The sequence below is a fragment of the Phascolarctos cinereus genome, unplaced genomic scaffold, assembly GCF_003287225.1.
Source record: "Phascolarctos cinereus isolate Bilbo 61053 unplaced genomic scaffold, phaCin_HiC Scaffold_1;HRSCAF=81, whole genome shotgun sequence".
NCBI classification, from domain to species: Eukaryota; Metazoa; Chordata; class Mammalia; order Diprotodontia; family Phascolarctidae; genus Phascolarctos; species Phascolarctos cinereus.
This window is the reverse complement of record NW_027555514.1, coordinates 51,569,625-51,593,137: the sequence shown is the minus strand read 5'-3', so window position 1 is coordinate 51,593,137 and position 23,513 is coordinate 51,569,625. Positions and strand designations below refer to the sequence as shown.

Below are 23,513 nucleotides of genomic sequence, written 5' to 3'. Positions count from 1 at the left end.
CACATAGCCTGACTTGGGCCCTGTTGCTACTCAACAATCTAAGTATACTTTTATCAGCCCCCTCTCTCATTCCCCACAGTAACTACTCAGGTGTCTTATCTTTTCCTATCCTTAGCCATACCCACTGCATTTCTATGAGATGATCTGGTTGAAAAGATGGAGGCCATCCCATTTGTGTCCAGTCACCTGTCTCCCTTCCTTAAAATTCTCCCCGTCATCTCCCACTCACTCTCCCTTCCCTCTGGTCACAGAGGTATTTCTGTTTGTCACTAAAACTGACCCCTCTACCTGTGCCTCTGTTTTGAATCTCCTAATCTCTTCCATAAGAATATTCCAATGGCCATTATCTACCTGCGCAGTGGACAGAGTTCTGGACTGGGAGTCCAGAAGACCTGAGTTCTAATGTGGCCTCTGATGCTTACTAGCTCTGGGACCCCGGGCAAGTCACTTAATCTCAGTCTGCCTCAGTTTTCTCAGCTGTAAAGTGGGGATAATAAGATCACCTGCCTCCCAGGTGAGGGAGGATAAAATGAAATAATATAGAAAGCTCTTTGCAGACTATAAAGCACTATATAAACCATAGCTATTATGTTCCATCTATTTTATAGCCCCCTTCCCTATTAGAATGTTACCTGAGAGCAGAAATTTCATTTTATTTTTTATTAATATTCCCAACATTTCATACAGTCATTGACACAAAGTATGCATTTAATAAAATGATTTTTCATTCATTCATTCATTTATTTATATGAATACCATTGGCTCTTCCCCATCCTCCTAAAAACAAGCTCAGTTGTTAAAAAGGCTCTTTCATTCAGCCACTTACTCATCTCTCTCCTTTCCTTAGCATCAGTCTTTTTGGGGGGGCAAAGAGAGATATTTATGCCAAATATGTCTACTTGTTCATTGCCTGCTCCCCCCTCAGCCCCTAATAACCAGACTTGTGTACTCATCATTCTTTTGAAATTGCTCTTTCAAGTCAATAACGGCCTTCTAAAACCTACCTGAATCCTCGGCTACTGGGCCCAGAGTTGCCATGGTACTAATCTTATAAGGCTGAACCTCTCAGGCAATAATGCAACAGACAAACTAGACTCTTTCCTGGCATTATTAGAGGCAGCCTCAGACTCATCGATATAATGTTGTTTTTTTTAGTTTTGTATGAGCGGTGTAATTTAAATTGTGAGCTGCCTGGCTCTCCCTTCCTGAAGGTTCTAGGTTTCTGTATTCATTAGGAGAAGGGTAAAAAACCTGGGGTCCCCATTGCATTTACTGAGGAAAATCAAAAAAGCCTTCATATAAGTGGTAAAGGCACAGCTCCTTCAGTGAATTTTCCATTCTTCTTCAGCCCTTTGTATGGTATGGTATGTGGGTGGGCAGGATAATTTTCCCAAACAAGTCAGGTTGGTGGCAACAGGGATATAGTCCATTCTGGCTTCTAATTGCTATACTGTTTGTTTGTCCATATAATGGCGGAACAGGGAGAGGAGGTGGCTGGGACAGTGAGTGGCTTTGCCAGAAGAAGCTGTGGACATGTGGGATATCTCCCAGGCAACCAGAACCACCACGTCTGTCCATGTTGCAAGATTGCTGCTGCTGTGTGGCTTTAGAGAACAATTCAAGGACACCAGCTTTTCCCCATGGCTCAGAAGTGAATAGAGCAAGGAGATCTCAAACCGGTTCTGAAAGACTATGGTCATTGGTGCTCTTGGGATCCTGGTTATAGCATGGTCAGAATCTCCTTGGAGAACTTCATGAAAGGCCAAGAGATTGATGCACTCTCCCAGAGGCTTGAACGGCATATGTAGGGCCTGATCAGCTGGATTCCTTTGAATTAGGAAGGGCAAGTGGCTGGTGATTGATAGGACAAGGGGCACTACCTAATCCCATGGAAAAAGTAGTAATGGCTGGGTTCTGAGGACCTTTCCTTTCCTCCCTGATAGGACCTATAGGAATCTATCTGCTGCCTCTTCTGAATTGTCCTGATCACCAGTCCTCAAGACCTGGCAGATCTTCTCTAGCTGTTTGCTCTGCAGCTCACAGAAAATCTAATGGCCTTTAAAACATTTTCACTCACTTTGTCTCACCTGTCAGCAGCTCTGGACATTGTTGGCTATCCTCTCTGGATGGGTTCTGTTTCATCCTCGGGCTTCAGAGAAATCCCACTGTCCCAGTTCTCCTAACTCACTAACTTCCTTTTCTGTCCTTTTGTTAGCTAGCTCCTTGTCCTCTTCCCAGGCTCTTAACAGGAACTGTCCTTCATCTTCTTCTTCATCTTCTTCTCTTCCCTTTCTACACTCTTTCCAGGATCAATCTTGTTTGCTCCTCTAGCTGCAACTGCCATCTCTATAAAGATGGTTCCCAAATCTTCATCTTCAGTTATGACTTCTTTGGAGCTCTAGATTGGCACTTCCAACTTGCCTGAAGGGCATATCCACCTGAATGGGAAGTCCTGTTGGCATATCCTCTCATCTCCTGTGGTTACCACCCTACTTCATATGAGTCCTTATTAATAGCTGTTGAGACTATGACTCCATGATCTCTTCCCCCAAAACCAAAGACTGTCAGTATCTGAATAATCTTGATGTGACCATGGACCAATTACTTATCCTCAATGAACCAATTTCCTCATCTGTAAAATGGGGATAAACTACCTGTAATGCCTTATAGGGTTGTTGAGGCTCAGATGATATATATTTATATATTTTTATATAATTTATATATATTTAAGGTGCCTTATATATATCAAATCTTGCTACATGAATCAGAGATGATGAGGAGAGTGCATTGAACTGGAGGTCATGTTACTCTGCTGCATCAGAAAAAACTTTAGTGCCTCTCTTTTGTTCTGTGAATAAAGTCTTAGCTCTTTAGCCTGGCTCCCCACAATCTGGTACCATCTTATCTTTCCACCCTTATCTAACTGTGTGTGAACTCCTTGAGATCAGGACTGTTTTTGCCTTTCTTTGTGTCCCCAGTGCTTAGCATGGTGCCTGGCACACAGTAGGTGCCTAATAAGTGCTACTGACTGATTGACTTACTCTGTCCCTCTCTACAACTTAACCAGTCACGGTGCCTCTGCTCAGCCTACACAGTTGGTCCCCTCTGAACTTTGATCCTCTGTGTTGGACAAAGAGTTTGATATTGGCTCTGTGTTGCTGGTTTTCTGAAGTTGGGGGACCAGTTTTTCACAACTCAAGGATCAAAGCTCATTTTCAGTAGGAAATGTGGGTCACCAAGATGACCTTACAATTCGGTTCTCTTGTCCCCAAACACCAGTCTAATCCTAGCTTAGCCCTTAGCTGGAGCAGGTAGGGGAAAGAAAGGGGAGTGAGGGAATGAGAGAGAAGGGAGGAGTGGGTATAGTCCGTGGTGAGAGGGTTGGAGGAGGGATAATCTTATCCAGAAAAGTGTCTGGAAGTCAGGGCTACTTTAATTAAATAATATAACCTGCATTTACATAGCACTTTAATTCCCTTAAATTCATTCATTTAATCCTCTGAAATAAGTGGCTCAAGTAAGTATTATTAATTTGATTTCACACATTAGGAAAGCAAGACACAGAGCTATCAACTTGCTGAACCTCACATGGTGAGGACTGAATTCAGGCTTTCTGCCTCAAAATCTCATTCTGAAGGCCACCAGGTTTTCTGAGTCTGGTTACCATTTGTGAATACAAAGGGTTAGAGGCTTAGAAGAAGGATTACCAGAAATGGAACATGACCTATGTTTTTTAAACAATTATGCAAATGAAGTATAGATTTACCTGATTAATTATTCTGCTGCTCCACTTCCATCTCACATAATGGCGGATGGGTATCACAAGCGTGTACATGACGTGGAGGAAGGCAAAGGCCAGTGCCACAAGTCCGAGCTGTTTTCTGCAAAGCATCCAGTGGTCAAGCCAGTTTGGGAAGCGGCTATATTTGGTACCTCGGTACAACTGCAGGATGGCAGCAATGATCCCAGGGAGGTAAACCAGGGCAAGAAGATTGAGAGCCAACCCTGGGAAGATACGATTTGGAATAGAAATGGCCAAGAAAAACGTGTTGTCTTTCTCTTCTTGAATGTAGGGGTAGATGACTTCTCTTAACATACAGTAAACAAAATAGAAAACACATAAGGCAGCGGAGAGGTATAGAGGGAATTTCCACATTGGAAAGAGCTGCAGGGGGTAGTTTTCAATCTCTTTGGCTGCCTTGAGAGATCCTTGATCCATTGGAGTAAGACCAATGGAACGGCCAATATCCATCACCCTCTGCTTGGCTTCCTTGTCATCTCCACAGACAAATGCCTGGATGAAATAATGTTCACAATGTTATCTCCTCGCTGTCCAAAACTAGGTATTAAGATCCTATATACAAGTGATGCCCTTTAGAATTTAAAATCCTTGGTGATTTCCCAAGAAGCTACTAGAAAAATTAATAATATAGTATGAATCCCTTTGACATTTTGGATTCAACATATTTTGGGACAGTAATCCAAGGTAAAATATTTCTTTAAAACGTACATGGGTGTGTGTATATATTTGATTAAGGGAAGGCATTATAGAGGGTGGACGACTGCAGGTAACATTATTCTGCTGTTACTAGACCTGAGTCACTCCAGTCATGAACAGGTTAGCCCTACTAACACACCTACATAGTTCTACATGGCTCTCCCCCACCTCCCCCCCACTTCTCCTCCCACCTCCATTCCTGCCTTTTTGTAATAATGGCAACAGACCATTACTTTGTGTAGATCCTGGGTCCCACTTAACTGAAAGGCCAGTTCAAAGTGTAGGTAGGGAGAAAAGGGGATTGTTTATACAAATGAGAGTGTCCTTCATGTCAGGTATGAGAAAAAGTATATAATCTACTCTCTATCACCAGAATGAAATGTTCAGTGAGAACAGATGTATTTTTCTATGCTCCAAAGAACCTCCTTGGTAAACCAGCTCCATCCATTTTCTGGATTTGTTTCCTGGGGGCTTTTACATTTTTGCTTATCCTTTGTATCTCTCGACTTCTAACCTATCCTATTTAAAGATGCATCATCTTACTCAATTTTCACTAGATATAATAACTTTTCAGACTGCTTAAGAAGTACATTAAAACTTCAGGTAATAAATTATTCTGGGTAGCCAAGTGTTTTGGATTACTGGAGGTTTATTCCGTTAAAGTACCCAAATGTTTGATTTTAACCATTCTGGAAAACTTTCTGAAATGGCTTATATTTTCCCTTATCTTCTTAACTGGCAAAGCAGTTAACCTTTTCTTGACTACAAAGTAAAAGTCTTCTTGAGAGAAGAGACTGCTCTAAAAAAAAACCAACCCAACTTCATTAAAAATTGCTTTTTACATGTAAATGAAAAAAATAAAATATTTTTAAAATCTTCCCCATCCAGATTAGAGTTAATCTTTCTTAGCTCTTGGGTCAGACAAAAAACAGGAAACAGGCTAGATTTGGGCTGGGGCCTATCATTTGCTGACCCCGAATAGAACACTGATTTGCACACAGTCTGTATTTAATAAGCGCTTGTTGGAATCAGCTGATTTGTTCTATACTGTGATGCCTCAGGAACTGTTGGAATGGACGGTGTTATTTGCCTTGGTGAAATCATCTCTAGCTTGCTATATTTATAGGCAGTTGTCTATAGTGGAGATGGTGCTGGATTTGGAAGGAAGGAAATAAACAATTATTAAGTGCCTGCTATGTGCTAGGCACCATGTTAGATTCTTGACAAATAATTGTTTCTTTGGATCTTCACGATAACACTGGAGGTAGATACTATTTATTATAATCACCCTTTTGCAGTTGAGGAAACTGAGGCAGAGAGAGGTTAAATGATTGGCCCAGGATCACACATCTAGGAAGTGTCTGAGGCTCAGGTCTTCTTGACTATGGATCTATCCATCCATTGCCTTCTTGGAGTCAGAAGACCTATCTATGTTCAAATACCATTTCTACTACTTACTGTCTCTATGACCTTGGGCAGATAATTTAACTGCTCCAGGCCTCAGTTTCCTAACCTGAAAAATGAAGGGGTTTGAGTAGGTGACCTCTCAAGTCCCTTCCAGCATCTATGATCCCATGAGGCCATCTGGTTTTTATAATCTCTCTGTCTCTTTCCTCAATATCAGGCTGTCAGTCTCTCTACTTGAATAGTTCAAATCCAGCCTCAGACAATTCCTAGCTTTGTGGTCCTAGACAAGTCACTTAAGCACTGTGTGCCTCAGTTTTCTCACCTGTAAAATGGGGATAATAATAGCACCTTCCTCCCAGGGTTGTTGTGAGGATCAAATGAGATAATACTTGTATTGTGCTTTGCAAAACTTAAAGAGCTACACAGTTATCATCATCATCATCATCATCACCTCTAGCAGTCTTTTTTCTCCTTTTTAATTTTCTGCTTTTAATCTGCTGGGGGAAATGAACCCCATTAGGCAAGCTTCTTACAAGTGGTTATGATAGAAGTGTAAATGGGTACCGCATGAGGTATTAAGGGGTTCTCTTAAGAGCAAAATGCATCAGCTTTAATGTATGGATTCTGTGGTCTCTTTTTTGCCCATTCAAAAGCTGTTTTTAAAAAAAATCCTTCTGGAAGCCCAGCTACATACCATATATATACACCATATTTTCTTGATAGGAGTTTAAATTGTAGTTATTTTAAAAAATAAAATATGCCACTTTATATTTGATAGCAAATTTATCATTTAATCTTACCTGCCTGCTTGCATCCAGGGCTCCTGATTGGAGTGCCCAGGCTGAGATTGTGTTAAATGCTTTCACGATTTTGGCTCCTGGCACCAGTTCAGCAAGATATTCTGCATTGGATTCAGAATATTGATTAATTTTAAGGTTGTTGCTAATGTCCACCAATATTTTTCCTTGGAGTTCCTCAGCTAACTCTGTAAGAAAATTATAATGTTCTCTGTGGATTGCTATGATTATAAGATCAGACCTCTGGGCAGCTTCTGTATAACTCAAGACTTCAATTCCTTTGGGATGCAGACCAGACAGCTCAGGATTTCGGCTTCCGAAGACCACAGAGTAGCCACATTGGAACATCTTATTGCCTAGTGATCTTCCAAAGTCTCCTGTTCCAAACACACACACGGTCTTGCGTGTGTGGTCAGAGTTCATATTCATAGCAAAAGAAGTCTCTTTTAAAGAGGGTTTCTCCATAACTGCAATATAAAAGCACAAATAACAACAACATGTGAATTTTCTGACAACTACAGATCTATAAAACTCACAGATTTCTACCAGGAAATAGTATTCCAGACATATTACATGTACGGGTGTGAACATACACAGACATATGCGTAATATATGTGTATGTATATACATATATATATAAATATACTATTATCCATATGTACATGTGTATATATAGACAGAATATATACATATTACATACATACACCCACAATGTGAGTCTGTATATACACACATACACAGTCTCATATATATAGGTACACAATACATGTTTTATATATATATATATATATATATATATGTGTGTATATATATATATGTGTATATATATATGTATGTATATATATATTACACATATGATATATAGAGTATACTACACATAGAAAAGATATACATACAACATACATGCCCACACTATGTGTGTGTATACACACACACACACACACACACACACATATACACATACTGTAAGTCACTTAACCCTGTTTGCCTCTGTTTCCTCATCTCTAAAATGAGCTGGAGAAGGAAATGGCAAACCACCTCAGGATCTTTGATGAGAAAACCCCAAGTGGACTTAGAAGAGTTGAACATGACTGAAATGACTGCACAAAAACATAAACAAAATGTGTGTATATGTATATGTATATTTTACAAACATATGAAGAGAGATTGAGAGAGAATGTTAAATATGATATTAAGTCAACAAATATTTGTTACTGTGTGCCAAGAATTGTGCTAAATGCTGGGAATGCCGAGAAAGGCAATAACACAGTCCCCTACCCTTGAGCTCACATTATAATGGGAGAGACAAAATGTAAAAAATTATGCATAAGATGTATACATTGTAAATGGAAGATAATTGCAGAGGGATTACATCTCAAATCTTGGTACAATTTCAAGCTATTAAAACTTAAAACTGCTCTAAGATTTTTGGTATAGCCCATATCTCTCTGTGTGTATATGTATGTATCTATGTGTGTATTTATGTATGTACATGTGTGTATATATGTGTGTGTATGTATATGTGTATATACATATTTGTATATGTCCCAAAGCCTTTTCAAATCAACTATAAATATTTAGATTCATAAATCCTTGAAACAAGTAAGCAATGAATATGATCAATGATATCAAAAGCATAATAATACTATTTAAGAAGCAAATTATTAGAGAGCCAGCCTGGAAGTTGGGAAGACTTGGGGTTCCAGTCCTAACTTAGCCATGTACTGGCCCTTGATCCTGGGCTCTTTATAACTTGGCCCTTTCTTCCCTTTTCCATCCTTCTTACACTGTACTCCCCTCCAGGCCCCTTATGATCCAGCTACATTGGCCTACTTTGTCGTATATAACACCCAATCTCTGTGCCTTTACAGTGTCTGGAATCCTCTGCTTGCTTCACCTTTCCTTAGTTTCCTCAGCTTCCTTTAAGACTCGGCTGAATTCTCACCTCCAGCAAGACGCAATTCTTGGTCTTCCTAGCTGCTAAAGCCTTCCTGTTTGAGATTACCTTCTTACAATGCATCTTTTTATGTGCTTAGTTATTCACCTGTCACTCTCCTGTTAGAATGGAAACTCTTTGAGGGTGGGGACTCTTTTGTCTTTGTAACCCCCAGTGCTTAATAAATGCTTGTTGACTGTCTTAACCTCTCAGTACCCGAGGCAGTCAAGTTGCAAGCTTGTAAAGGAAGTTCCTTCCACTAATGAATTCTAAAGTTGAGTCAAAAAATAATTATCCAAAGAGCTATGAATTCATCTATATGGTGAAACATTTGCTGGCAGACCTGTTTTATTTGCTGTTATTTCAGATGTTTATATGACTATATATTTAAAGCTACAGACTAGCTAAGTTAACTTCTTTATTTTACAAATGAGGAAACAGGTCCAGAGAGGTTCACAGAATCATAGAATCTCTGCAATGGAAGGGCCATCTAGAGTCATTCAGAGTCATTATGACTTATACTTTAACAAGAATATTTTACAACACATTCAACAAGTGGTCATTTCAGCCTTTGCTTGAAGACTCCCAGTGAGGGAGAATATCCCTCTTGAGAGAACCCATTCCACTTTTGGGCTGCTCTACTTGTTAGGAAGTTATTCCTTGAGTCAAGCCTCTCTGCACTTTCCACCCATTAATTCTAATTCTGCTGTCTGGGGGCAAACAGAGTTAGACTAATCTTTCTTCCACATGACAGCCTTTGAAATACTTTAAAATAGCTAACTCATTTCCCTTAAGTCTTCTCATCTTTAGGCTCGACATCTCCAGCTGCTAGGATGGATCCTTCCTCAAATGACACTGTCTTAAAGTCCTCTTCCCATCCCACTTGCCCTCCTCTGGAAAATTTCAAGCTTACCCAATTAAGTGACTTTCTTGAGGTCACATAAGTAGGGATGTAGAATTGGAAGAGTTGGAAGAGACCGTAGAGGCCACTGGGTTCGACCATCATTTTACACATGAGGAAATGCTAAGTGGCAGAATTGGAATTTAAATACAGATCTTTAATACTAGATCCAATATTCTTTCCACTTTTCTTCAGATTTTAAATCTTGTCATTCCCCAGCTGATAAAAGGTCAAAGTCTTTGGATCAAAGCTGTATATAATCATATGAAAGTATGACTCTCTATCTATGGTAATAGAGATTATATAGAGAGTAATATAGAAAATATATATATTTGAAATCAAAGCTATATATAGTCATATGAAAAAATGCTCTAAATCATTATTGATTAGAGAAATGCAGATTAAAACAACTTTGAGATAGCCTCTCACACCTATCAGGTTGGCTAAAACGACAGAAGGGAAAAATGACAAGTGTTGGAGGAGATGTGGAAAAACTGGGACTCTAATACACTGCTGGTGAAACTGTGAACTGATCCAACCATTTTGGAGAGCAGTCTGGAATTTTGCACAACGAGTTTAAAAAGACTGTCTATAGCCTTTGCCCCAGCACTGCCACTATTAGATCTGTTTCCCAGGGTGATCAGGAAAAGGAAAAGAACCTATATTTTCTAGAGTATTTATAGCAGCTCTCTTTGTGGTGATAAAGAACTGGAAGTTGAGGGGACGCCTGTCAATTGGGGAAATGGCTAAACAGCTTGTGGCACATGATCATGATAGAATACTGCTGTGCTGTAAGAAATGATGAATAGGTTGATTTCAGGAAATACATGGTAAGACACGAAATAATTGAGAGTAAAATGAGCAGAACCAAGAGAACTGTGAGAAATAATTGTTTCTCTCTGGTGTTAAGAACTAATTATTGTATTAGGACCAAGGTTTTTCCTCTTTTTTACTTCCTTATCCAGAAACCAACCAGTGTAGGAAATCTCTCTTAAAGATTTACCTGGGGGGCAGCTAGGTGGTGCAGTGGATAGAGCACCAGCCCTGAAGTCAGGAGGACCTGAGTTCAAATTCGGCCTCAGATCAAGCACTTGACACTTACCAGATATGTGACCCTGGGCAAGTCACTTAACCCCAATTTTACCTACGATTTAGGCAAGATTTACCTAGGCCAAGATCTAATCAAAGACAGTAAAAGAAATTCTAAGTTTGGCCTAATGGGTTTATTCCTGCTCATTGTGTTTGCTCAGACAGCTCTAGAAAGTGTTGATTCTCCCTTTTGTCAGACAGGTGATATGGAATATGATAAGTCCTTTTAACCAGATTTGGGTGACCCAAGTCATATACCCCAAGACCCCCATTGTAATATAGCCCACCTTCTCATTGTAATATTCATTCTGTTATTAATTGCTAACCAATCAGAGTTATTTGCCACCCTCAGAAACACCTACTCTTCAAAGGGCATATAAACTGTGAACCCATTGCCATGAAAGGCCATTGGTCTAAGAGAAAGATAGCCAAATGACCATCCTTTTATTAAAATGCTGGCATTATTGATAAAATGCTTTAATTATCCAGAAATTATTTTCTCAAACCTTTTTAAACACCATAGAACATTTAATACAGAAAATTGTTCAAAAAACAACTGTGGACAACTAAGTTATTCTGAGTATTATAAATATTCAAATGAACTACAAATTTTAACTCCTATGACCCTTTTATTTTACGTTCAATTTTGTAATTTCAGGAATTAATTGTGCTAAAATATTATTTTTATGTAAAGTCTTTTGAAAAGCTTAAAGTATTTTATCAACAGTTCTCAAAGTATGATCTGGAGATCCCTAGAGTTCCCAACACCCTTTTAGGGGACCTACAAGGTCAAAAACATTCATAATAATACAAAGAGATCTTATTTTCCAGTATGGTATTTATCAATAGATATAACTGACATAAACAAAAAAGCTTTTTGGCGGGGATGCTCAGTAATTTTTAAGAGTGGAAAGGGATCCTGAACCATGTAGTTTGATAACCTCTATACTAAATAAATGTCAGCTGATATAGATATATTATTAGAATAATTCACTTCAAATGGTATAATCCTTAAGGAACCCCTGTTTTCTTCATTATTCTTATATAAAAATCATATTTGAAGATAATCAATCAAGGGCCTCGTACTTGTCTATCGTACTAATGCTAGTGATACAAAGAAAAGCAAAAGACAATCTCTACCCTTAAAGAGTTTATAATCTATAATAATGTGTTTTTCTAGGCACAGGTGAAAAAAGTTTTATGACTGACTTTCATTTGTAACTCTTTCACTTAAATTTTTTTTTTCAAATAAAATAGAACTCAAGGGTTTGATGTAATAAAATTGAGCTGGGATATACACCATTATAACTTATTTTCACTAAAGCTTAAAGAAGTAATACTAAGCAAACAGAAGAGGCAACAACCAGTAAGAATATTAAAAATGTTGATTCATTATCAAGGAATACAGTCAGTTTTTCCCAGGGGCGTTATTTACTCTATGGAAAAGGTTTCTGAGTTCTGAGTTTCAGTGGGATATTTAATTGGTCCTTTTGTTGAGAAAGAGTAATTTTCACAAGATCACAGATCTGGAACTGGAAGAGACCTCAGAAGTTAGCTAGTTCAGCCTCTTAATTTAAAGATAAGGAAACTGAGTCCCAGGGAGGTTAAAAAACTTGCTTAAGGCCAGGTAGATTGTGAGCCCCAAAGGTGCAATTTGGACCCAGATTCTCCTACCCCAGAACCAATGATCATTCATTATGCCACGTCAGATCTAGGGTCATGTAAGAGTGAATGAGATTTAGAAAATGTGTGTGTATGTACATATGTGTGTATGCATGTTGTATACATCTATGTGTAATGCAACACACATATGTATATATACACACAAATACATACACATGCATACATACATAGATATGACACTTGCATATGCAAAATATGCAAGCCTCATCATTTTTGACCACAGTTGAGATTACACAGAGGGTCCATTTTTTACATTGAGTATAACACACACAGGGAACTTGATCTTAAAATAAAGAAGTCTACAAATCAAAGAAACTAAAGTGTATAAACATGGACTCACAAATACTATCATCAGGGGCAGCTAGGTGGCACATTGGATAGAGCACCGTCCCTGGACTCAGGAGGACCCGAGTTCAAATTCGGCCTCAGACACATAACACTTACTAGCTGTGTGACCCTGGGCAAGTCACTTAACCCCATTGCCCAGCTAAACAAAAAAAAAAAACCACACCAAAAAAATACTGTCATCTACATCACCGTCATTATGAGTTTTCCACACAATATTCTTAGGCATTAGATGAAAGTAGGGTGGGTAGAAAGAAAAATTCAGATAGTGAGAGGACAAATTTGGTAAAACTGGTTTAAGCATAGAGATTTTGAGCTTTCCTGATTCAGAATGATGGTAGAATTGTGGGCAGGCTTTTCAAGGCACTTATGAACTTGGAGTAGGACTTGTAACTAAATAACTTCCTGACAGCCAAGGTCAGAGCAAGGCATTTCTCTGCTCTAGGCAAGGTTCAAAAATGGGACCACATCCTTTTCCCCATCCCTCAAACACATACATTGCAAATTTAATCCTCAAACATACTTGTTTTCGCCTGTATGAGTCTTTGAGACTTCTCTTTAACAAATGCAACTATATGTATTACAAAATAAATAGCTACTACAGAGAGGGGGATTTTCTAATCTGTGTTTTACTAAAGGGTAGTGTTAAATAGAGTCTGGAAAAGGAAATGGCAAACCACTCCAGTATCTTTGCCAAGAAAACTGCAAATGGGGTCACGAAGAGCATGACAGACTGAACACAGTCACAACCGAAATGGCTGAACAATAAATTACATAGTGGCCCTCATTTCCCCTTCAGCCTCACCAACCCAAGTTTTGTGTTGTGCCCTAGGAAGCTTGCCTAATCCAAGTTCTAATATTGCCAAAGCCTCTGGCCAATATATGTGGAGAATTCTGGACCTGGAATATAGACAAGGGTTTGAATCCCTCTTTGGTACACTTATTAGCTATGTGACCTTAGGTAAGCCACTTAATGTCAGTTTTCTCATCTGTTAAATGGAGATAATACCTGTAGTTTCTAGTGTGTATTGTTGTTGTGAGTCTCAGATTAACCAAGTTTATGTAAGTACCCTGAAAACTTTAAATAACTACATAAATATATAATGAGGATGATGATGATAAATAATCCCCCCTTCCCTTTGTCTCTAATGAGGTTCAATAGAAATGGTTCTGGAATAAATTGCTTGCTATTGTTCTTTCATGTTTAATGTTTTGCAGAATTTTACATAGCTAGAGAAAATGATTGCTTTTTGTAGTTGAATAAAAAAAGTACTGGTATGCAAGCTCACCTTTTGTAGGTTCCCCGAAAGTATCCTTTTAAAACTCTCGTAGCAGACAGGAAGATGGGGAAGATAAGTGTGGAATCCTTCTGCTGTCTCTGTATTTTGAAAGATTTTTTTCTTTGCAGTTTGGAGATTATGAATGTTTGGTACGGTGATATATAGTAAAATATTGTTCTTAAATTTTTGTGGATAAATATTATGTCTGAGCAGTCGTGGGTCATAATTTGGTATATGATAAGTAGAATTTATTAGTTGAGTTCTTGAGGATACTTTGAGATCTGTTTTTATAGTATGGAGGCATGTCATTTGTTAGTACGTGAAAAATAGCTTCTAATCTATCATTCTAAGCACAGGGACATCTTGCTAGATATTAGATGGGTGATGAACTTTCATAGCCTGTAGTGATGTGTGGTGTAGTTTTTTTCCCCCCATAATCTGCACTGATCACTAAGATTTGAGAAAAACCCTCTTTAATTTTCCCGTGGCAATGGCCTAGGCCTGGATTTCCATCATAAACCCATTTCCACAGCCAAAGCCATGTGACTCAGCTATTTGAAGCATCTTTGTCAACAAAGTATTGACTCAGTTCATACGGATGTTGCCCGTGAGTCTTTTTGATCCCATTCTGAGATCTTTGCTATTTCATAGGCTCCGTCCAGAGGCAAACCACTTTGTAATATTTGACAAATCCAGGGGCTCTTGTCAGCTTTCACTACTGTTCAGTGAGTCAATGCATGCTTCTACCAAAAGTTTCTGTAGATTTGCTGTGTATTTATCATGTGCTCAGAGAACGTCAGTCAGTCCTCTTCTTCCTTGTTTGGCGATTAAGGGTTAATCTTTGTATAGCTGCTCTAAGGTTATGGACCCTGTGTTTCATTAATATTATATAGCCTTGTTAGGCTGCTTTCCACATCTGTAATGTTCTATTTTTGTAGTTACAAACATATATATTAAGACTGGCGTTCCATAGCTGCTAATTGCTTTAAACATATTCTTCCCATTAAATTTTGATTTTAGAATGACATTGAGTTTCTTGATGTGCTCAGTCATAACTTTCTCTTTGATAACCTTCACCTGTCTTTGCATCACGTTGATCCGGTGCTTCAATTTTATCTCCCCATTTGAAGATTTCAGCCTTCTCTTTTCATGGCACACCTTAAGAATATTAAACTTTTCAAGCCCCAGCTAACATTACAAGATCTTTCGAGCAAGCTTCCACAAGATGAGTGATTTAATGTGGCTTTAGACACATATAGATCCATATAGTTTCATGTCATCCATGTGTATCAAGTGATTAATAAACTATTTTGGCTTCGCTCTTTTAAAGTTAAGCAGAACTATAATGTGCTTCACCTTCCTCTGTGTGTGTGTGTGTCTCTCTCACACACACACACACACACACACACACACACACACACACGACTTTATCAGTTCTCAGCATTGTGTTGGTGGCATGTTTAATACAACAGTTTTCCATGTGAACATCAATACTCCAGCTTTGTCAAAATACTTGAGTCCATTTTATATATTTGTGGTATGTGAATGAGCCACGAGTTCAGAACTGAGTCAAGTCATAATCTGTTATATAATTTGTCATATTTACAATGTGCAAGCTTTCTGTTTCTTGTTTCATTAAACTTGTGTTTTCATTGTATCAGCCTTCTTGCCACCATACAGAGAATGACAGATTTTCTGCATCCTCCTTCTTTAGGAGTTTTCTCCTCTAATTTCTTTGCCTCAAGCCTCTGTGGTAAAGGTTTGGATTGTTCTAGGGTGTGGTCCAAGGACTCAGCTGCTTCTTGGCTCCACCCAGCTTTTGTTTCCATGGAAGCTGGGGAGGTAGTCACATCCCTGATGGGACCAGATGCCCTCTGCTGTTCTTTTGGGCTTCTTAGCTGTCATCCACTAAGGGAACTCTGTCCTTGGCCAGGATTGCCTCAGTGAAATGTTATTACTTTTTTGGAGGGAAGATGCCTTTGGCTAGCTAACATATTTTCAGCTTTTTCCAAAAGGGCCCCTGAAGTAGTTGTAGGACTTTCTGGATCCTCCTCCTATATGAAAGTTATCCAGCCTCTACTCCTAACTGGTTGGGCAAGTGAATTCATACATACTGTCTTCATCTCTTCTACACAACAGGTACAGTACTTCCTGCCAACTGTTTCTGAGGCTGGGCATATGCGCACCTGCTCATTTACCCTTTCAGTTTCTGTGTGTCCAAGGAACTTACATGGCTAGACAAATTATCTTGAAGCTTCAGCAATCCTTCTGTTGTCAGTGTCACCACAAAGCCCTTGTCCCCCTTTGTAGGAACTCCTATGTAAAACCCTAGATAGGATTTAGAGTTCCAAGGGATTTTGAAAATAATTTAATTTAGTTCAACCCTCATTTTATAGAAAGAAAAGTTCAGGACAACAAAACTGTTACATTTAAGTTGTGTAAATGAAAAGAAAAGATGGGACTATTGCTGGGGGCAGATGGACCAATAATCAGTGCTGGAGATGTGGCTGCTGACATCTTGTCACTTCTGTTTTCTCTGCCAAGAAAAATGGTCTTTTGACTGGAAAGCTCTGAACATAAGTGGCTGAGTTGACATCCAAGATAAATAGAGAGATTATAAGACAGCAATAATGATAGCTAGCGATTGTATTGCACTCATCGGATCCTCACAACCACCCTGGGAAATAGGTGCTATTATCATCTTCATTTTACAGTTGGGGAAACTAAGGCAAATAGGGTTTATGTGCCTTGTCCAAGGTCACAGCTGAGGCTAGTTTTGAGCTCGTCTTCCTGGCTGCAGGCCCAGCACTTTATCCATTTTTCCACCTAGTTGCCTTGATGAGCTCAAGTCAGAGCCAAATAATTCCCTCAGGTACTGAAAGAACCAGCAGATGTGATTGTCATCTTTGAAAGACTTGAAAGGCTGGGTAAGGACACATAGTCCTGATTTTCAAAAATAAATTAATGAAAAGGAAGTCAGTTGAGGCTGCAAACTGTAGACCAAGGAACCTGATTTTTATTCCTGATCAAATGAAATCAAGGTCAAATCAGAGCTAAACAAATGCAGCTTCTAGAATGTATTATTAAAGGGTGGTTAGGGAACACTCAGAAAAGGATGCAGTGATTACAAAGACCAATTTAATTTCTCCCAGACTTTGTCTGGGCAAGACTAAACTTACTTCCCCTTCTGACAGGGATATTAAATGGGTAGATATGGGGAATGCTACAGAAGTAGTTTACCTAAATATGAACAAGTCATCTGACAGTCTTTCATATGATTCATGTGAAAAGGGTGGAGAGATATGGGCTAGTGCAGTTGAGTGGATTTGGAAGTAGAAGAATGGCTGGACCCAAAGAGTAGGCAGGCATTCATGGCTTGATTGGGAAGGAGATCTCTAATGGGATGCGCCAAGGATCTCTGCTTGGCATTGTGCCATGTAACATTTTAAAAATCAGTTTTATATGGCACTTTAGAAATTATAAATGATTCTTATCAAACTATATCAAGATAGAGTTGGCAAGCCAACTCATCAACTTTGTAGATGACACAAAGCTAAAAGGAAGAGCTAACTAACTCATTGGGAGGCTGAGCCGTGAATTACTCAAAAAGATGGACAACCTAGAATATTGGGATGTTTGCTCCTACCACTACTTGATTACCTCAGATTCTTCCCCAAAATAAGATACAGTAATTCCATGATTTGGGAGCAAGGATACAAATGAAACTCTAAAATGGGATAGAATTATTCACTTTAATCTGATATTTGTAGAAAGGAATTCTTTATCCTTCTTTATGTTTTATTATTTCCTCTGAGGCTTCCCAGTGGCACAATAGATACAGCACCAGGCCTGGAGTCAGGAAGACCTGAGTTCAAGTCCAGCCTCAGACACTTACTAGCCGTGTGACTCTTATGTAGTTTGCCTCAGTTTCCTCATCTGTAAAATAAGCGAGAAGAAAATGGCAAACCATTCCAGGATCTTTGCCAAAAAAACAAACAAAAAACCTCAAAAAACCCAAATGGGGTCATGAAAAGTTGGACATGACTGAAACTACTGAACAACAGAAATTCCTTTTGAATCTAGCCTGCAAAGCCCTCAATGCCTTCCTAGCCTATTGTAAAGTGTGCATGCCATCAATCAGATGTTTCCTTTTATCAAAAGGAAAAGAGGGCAGATGGAAGTGCCGCATTGATGTCAGGCCTCTTAAAATTCCAGGCACTTGTCTTTATGACACCCCATTTAAGTGACAGTGGGGAAAGCAGGAAAAAAAGAAACTCATTGTTTTTTAAACTTGAACATATGGATCTTTGCAGTTCATTAAGGACTTATTCCTGTATTCAGTGCATTTCTTGCTCTCCTAGGAAACACAAAATTTGGGAAATTCAAGCACAGTACCTTTAGCGGGTAGGCACAAATGAATGTTAAGAGACCTGTCTGCAGACACCCCCAGTGATCACAGTTTACAACAGACAATTAAAACATCCCAATTAATGAATATGCTGATAGTCCCTTTGTTTGAGGCCAGATCTGCTTTTACCCAAAAATCAATAAATGTGAATCAAGTGTGTACTATGTACCAGGCACTGTGCTAAGGGATAGGGATGCAAAAAGAGGGAAAAGACAGTCCCTGCCCTCAAGCAGCTTACATTCTAATGAGGGCAAACAACATGCAAATAGATATATACAAAGCAGACCATACACAGGATAAATAGGAAATAATTAACAGAGGGAAGGCACTGTAATTGAGAGGGGTTGGGAAAGGCTTCCTGTGGAAGGTGGGATTTTAGTTGGGACTTAAAAAAGAAAGCCAGGGAGGTCACCCATGCCATATGCACAATTAAGAAGTGTTCAGATTGCATTATGGCCTTCTGTCCTTTTGTTCAAAAATTTTAATGGGCAAAGGCAACTTCAAATTAGTGAAGTTAATGCATAATTTTCTAATTATTTCTGAGATCAGATGTGACATGATGCCTCACTTTAAGAAAATCCAATGTACAGAAAGATCCTGACTTACACATAAGCTAAATTAGACTCCAACTATATTATTTCAAAAAAATTTACTTTAGAGGGCGAGAGACTTACATCAGGGTTTCTTAAATAAAAGCTTCCTTCATGCATTTGGGTACTGTTTACAGATCATTTATTACTTTTGAAGATCAAGCAGAAATGAGGTTAAAACATTTCTGAAATGATAATGTAAGCCACTGGGAGAAAATAATTCTGATTATGCAGAGTTTCTTAGAAACACATGTACTTTATGGGAGGAATTATACAGGTGCACAGGGAGATGGGGTAGTTGGGGCAAAGAGATATTAAAATCTTACCCAAGATGATATACCACATTCTCTTTTCCAGACTTGTGTTGCCCGTGAATTCATGCTGCCTCTCATGCCATTTAGTTTAAATAATTTAGAATAAGTCAGTAGCAAAATACAATATGATTCTGGCCTCCGGACTTCCTTCCATCCTTCCTTCCTTCCTTCCTTCCTTCCTTCCTTCCTTCCTTCCTTCCTTCCTTCCTTCCTTCCTTCCTTCCTCCCTCCCTTCCTTCCTTCCTAACTACCAAGGTTACCAATGACCATAAGAAATCCATCTATGGATGATCCATTTAACCAACTCAGTGAACTTCTGAGAACCTGATGGCTAAGCAAGTACTTAGTCGTATCAGCTATTCTGATAACCCAAATTGTATCTACCATGTGGGAACCTGATTCACTGGTAATTTATTGTTAAGCTTACTTTAAAAAGAAAGAAAAGAAATAACATTAGGATGTAAGACGATTTACTGAAGCCATGTGGACAAAATTAGACATGTCCTTCAAATGCCAGAAAGGCATGGGGTAAAGACTTCCAAGGGACTTGTTGGTATTTGAACTACCTATGGCACTCATTGGACAGCTAAGTGGTGCAGTAGATAGAGTGCTGAGTCTGGAATCAGGAAGATTTATCTTCCTGAGTTTAAATCTGGCCTCAGATACTTACTGGCTGTGTGACCCTGGGCAAACCTATTTGCCTCAGTTTACTTCTCTGTAAAATGAGCTGGAGAAGGAAGTGGCAAATCACTCCAGTATTTTTGCCAAGCAAACCCCAAATGGGGTCATGAAGAGTCAGACATGACTGAAAAATGCCTGAACAACAAAAATGGTACTCAATACAATTGGATACTTTCTATTAATACCTTTCATTCCTCTTCCCTATAAGGATGTAAGTGAAGATCACAGTTACATAGGCTTCTTGTTGGCCATATTATTCACACTTTAACTGATTCATGACTTATTTGTGATGTATCCCTTGAAATATAATATTCCTAGTTTCCCTTCAGATCTTGTGAATGCATGTTGCCACAGTTATTTAGATCTCAGCCACATTTGCTGAGATAAATTAAGATGGTCTTGTGATTCACTGACCAAGCTTTTATCATGTAATTTCATTTATTTACAGTCTAGGCTGGTTAGTTCAGTCAGCTAGAGCATAATGTTAATGAAGGGGATGGTCATGGATCCTATCTCTATATGCCTCAATTATCTTTGTATTGAGGGGGAAAAAATCCATTAATCACAGACCACATTCCTGACCCCAACCAAACATCTCACAAGCATAGGGGGCATTGTTGAGTAAATGTGAGCCTATGCACAGTTTTCCCTTAGTCTATCACTAAACAGGTTAAAAAAAGCATGCCTTCCTGGTGACAACTCAGTCTTGTCAACTGGGGATACAGACAGCACCTTCACTGGCAAGTTGGCAGAATCCCTAATGGCCTCATTAGTGTTTATTGTACATTTCCTAGTTGTGGTTTTTCTCCCCAGAAACTATGAGTTGAAAATGTTAAGGGATTTGGAAAAGACTGCCCATTCCAATCCTTTAATTTTGAGGATGAGGAAACTGGGGCTTATATTTGCTGAAGATCACATGGGTAGCAAGTGGCAAAGATAGGAACAGTCCCAATCCAGGACTTTCCTCATTATGCCATGGTGCCTCTGTTTGGCATCATTTTATTTAAGAATTTCAGTTTGGACCCTGTTTTTCAGCTAGCATCCAGGAGTCCTCATAGTCTAAGTTGTAAAACAGTCAATGAAAATGAAATTAATTTAAAACTGATAGATACATTTTAATATGCTAGAGAAATACAGATTGGAATTGATTTTCCACTCTCCCTGTTGAGGAAACTGGGCATCCCTCCATGCAGTCAGGCTGTGCCCTTAACTTCACCCTTAGGGAGAGGGCTGATATGTTGAACCATTCATTCGGCAAATATGTTTTGTAAACTTGGCTCCAGATACATAATTGGAAGCCAGGTAGTCTGGGGCAGGCGCCGACAAAGGCATTCCCTCAGTTCTCGTCTTCTTTAAAGCATGTGGATTGGTCTCACTGTGCCCCTCTCCAGGTAGAGGCCTGTGCACATTCTGAATGCATGGAAGGCATGAACTATAGCGTGCTTTGGTTGGCAACGGGGCGGTTCTCCAGCCATAGGCTAGCCTCAGTGGGGCCAAGAAAGCGCCAGGAAGATTGAGTCTCTCTTCTTGGTGACTTAGTAGGCCACAACTATTATATCCCTTTAGGATCAATCAGCTACTCAATTAATAAGCATTTATTAAGCACCAGGCGCTGTGCTAAATATGAAAATATAAATATGAGAGGCCCTGTCCTCATGAACTTTATATACTGCAACTGGGCTTTACCTTAAGAAGACTGCCTTGTGGCAGCCTAAGGCTGGCTCCTAGTGCAGAATCAATGACCCCCAACAAACTTCATATTAAAAGTGGCCCAGAGGTTAGATAGCTTTTGGAGAACTGGAGGGGAGCAGAATACTTTCTCCAGCACTTAGCACAGGGCCTACTATCTAGTAGATGCTTAATAAATGTTTGTTGCCTTTATCCCTAAACTCTTTACCAACCATTAGGAATAACACATTGTCCTCTCTATCCCTGCACTCAGACTTTGCTGCTGTCTCCCAACCCCAACTGAGGAAAAGAGAATAAGGGAATAAGTCATGTATATAGTACCTACTATGTGCCATGTACTTTACAAATATTATCATCTCATTGATTCTCACAACAACCCTGGGAGGTAAGTGATATTATCATCCCCATTTTTCAGTTGAGGAAACCGCAGCAAACAGAGAGAAATGGTTTGCTCGAGTGTGGTAAGTATGTGAGGTCCCATTTGAATACAGATCTTCCTGATTCCAGGTCAGGGATTCATTTACTATACTACCAACTGCTGCTGGTGGGAAATGAAGGCATCTGCAAAACACATATACAAGAGAAGAATTATCTCAAGGGGAGACCGTTGTAATTGCCCACATGAGCGCTGTCTGAGACCTCAAGTGCCTTTTGGCCCCTTCCCTAAGTTTAGTTAGTTATTCTATCTACTCATCCTCTATGGAGAGGAAAGCAGGATAAAACAAGTCTTTAAGTGAAATAAGTAGCAGTAACAGGGCTCTGACCTTCAGGCCTCTGACAGCTTTTCATATCACATTATATCAATATGATTTAAAACCCAAGTAGTATCATTACCTTGAGGAATGTGTTTTCTTTTTACTTTTATTTATCCCAAATCACTGACTTGCTAACGAATAAGACTGGTTTCCACTTGTTTGCATGGTAGTTTTGCCTGCAGACACCCATTTTATATAATACAAAGCAAATACAGTGTTCCTCCTTCCACCTGGCTGGTACAAACATCCCAGAATACAATTGCTGAGTTATGCAATTCTGTGGCACACAGAGGCCTAGTGAACCCATATAATCAGGTCGTCCAGGAATTACCAGGAGTTGTCATTTACTGCATCTCTAGTGGTCATCATCTTTTAAAAGGCTTTCATAGAATCAACAATTTCTCTGGAAAGTTTTTCAGGCTGGTGCAAAATTGTTTCAGGCCCTACCAGACTTGGGCTGTGAACAGTTTTCATCTGTCAGTGAGTAACCTTTGATTTCCTCATTGTAGGAACAATCACTACCAAATCATATCCCAACTCATAAATTATGGTCTTATAGAAATCAGCATGAGATAAATGTAAGAAGTCTTGGACTTGGGCACAAAGAAATCAATTGCATAATATAAGACAGGGGAAGCATAGATAGAAAGCAAAGGATCTGTACGGTTTAGATAATGGCAGGCTCATTGTCAGTGCAAGCCAAAAAATGTTAATGTGATCTTGGATGCATTCAGAAGGGCAGACCTTCCAGGAAGAGTGAGCTTAACAGTCCCACTGTACTCTACCCTCTTCATACTTTCTCTGCAGCATGTTAAGTCCTGGGTGCCATGGTTTTAGAAAGACATTAATAGGCTGGAGAGTGTCTACAAGAGGCCAGCCAGCATGGCGGATAGCCATGAGTCTGTATTGTATGAGGATCAGTGAAAAGAATTTCATGCCTGTAGCCTGAAGAAGACTTAGTAGGAGAGGATATCATAGCGTGTCATCTAGAAGAGGGACTAGTTTTGTTCTGTTTGGTCAATGGAGAAGAACCAGAACTAAGGGGGGGAGTTGGAAGGAAGCCGATTTAGGCTTGATGTCAAGAAGAGCTTCCTAACAGTCTCATCTGTCCAGAAGTGGAAGGAATGGGCTACATCCATA

At 39.3% G+C, this 23,513-nt stretch overlaps 2 protein-coding genes across 6 annotated transcripts in view; one reads left to right on the top strand and one right to left on the bottom strand.

The window, feature by feature from the left end:
* LOC144456601 (uncharacterized) overlaps positions 1-23,513 on the top strand; it is a 162,543-nt gene that overhangs the window by 49,519 nt on the left and 89,511 nt on the right. The gene's annotated exons all lie outside the window — the stretch shown is intronic.
* STEAP4 (STEAP4 metalloreductase) overlaps positions 1-23,513 on the bottom strand; it is a 36,383-nt gene that overhangs the window by 2,497 nt on the left and 10,373 nt on the right. For both annotated transcript variants that reach the window (XM_020987460.2, XM_078151825.1), the window contains exons 2-3: positions 6,706-7,169; positions 3,767-4,294 (exon numbers count right to left, since the gene is read on the bottom strand). In XM_020987460.2, coding sequence (XP_020843119.1) covers positions 3,767-4,294; positions 6,706-7,167 — 990 coding nt within the window. In that variant the 5' untranslated portion in view covers positions 7,168-7,169. The remainder of the gene's footprint in view (positions 1-3,766; positions 4,295-6,705; positions 7,170-23,513) is intronic.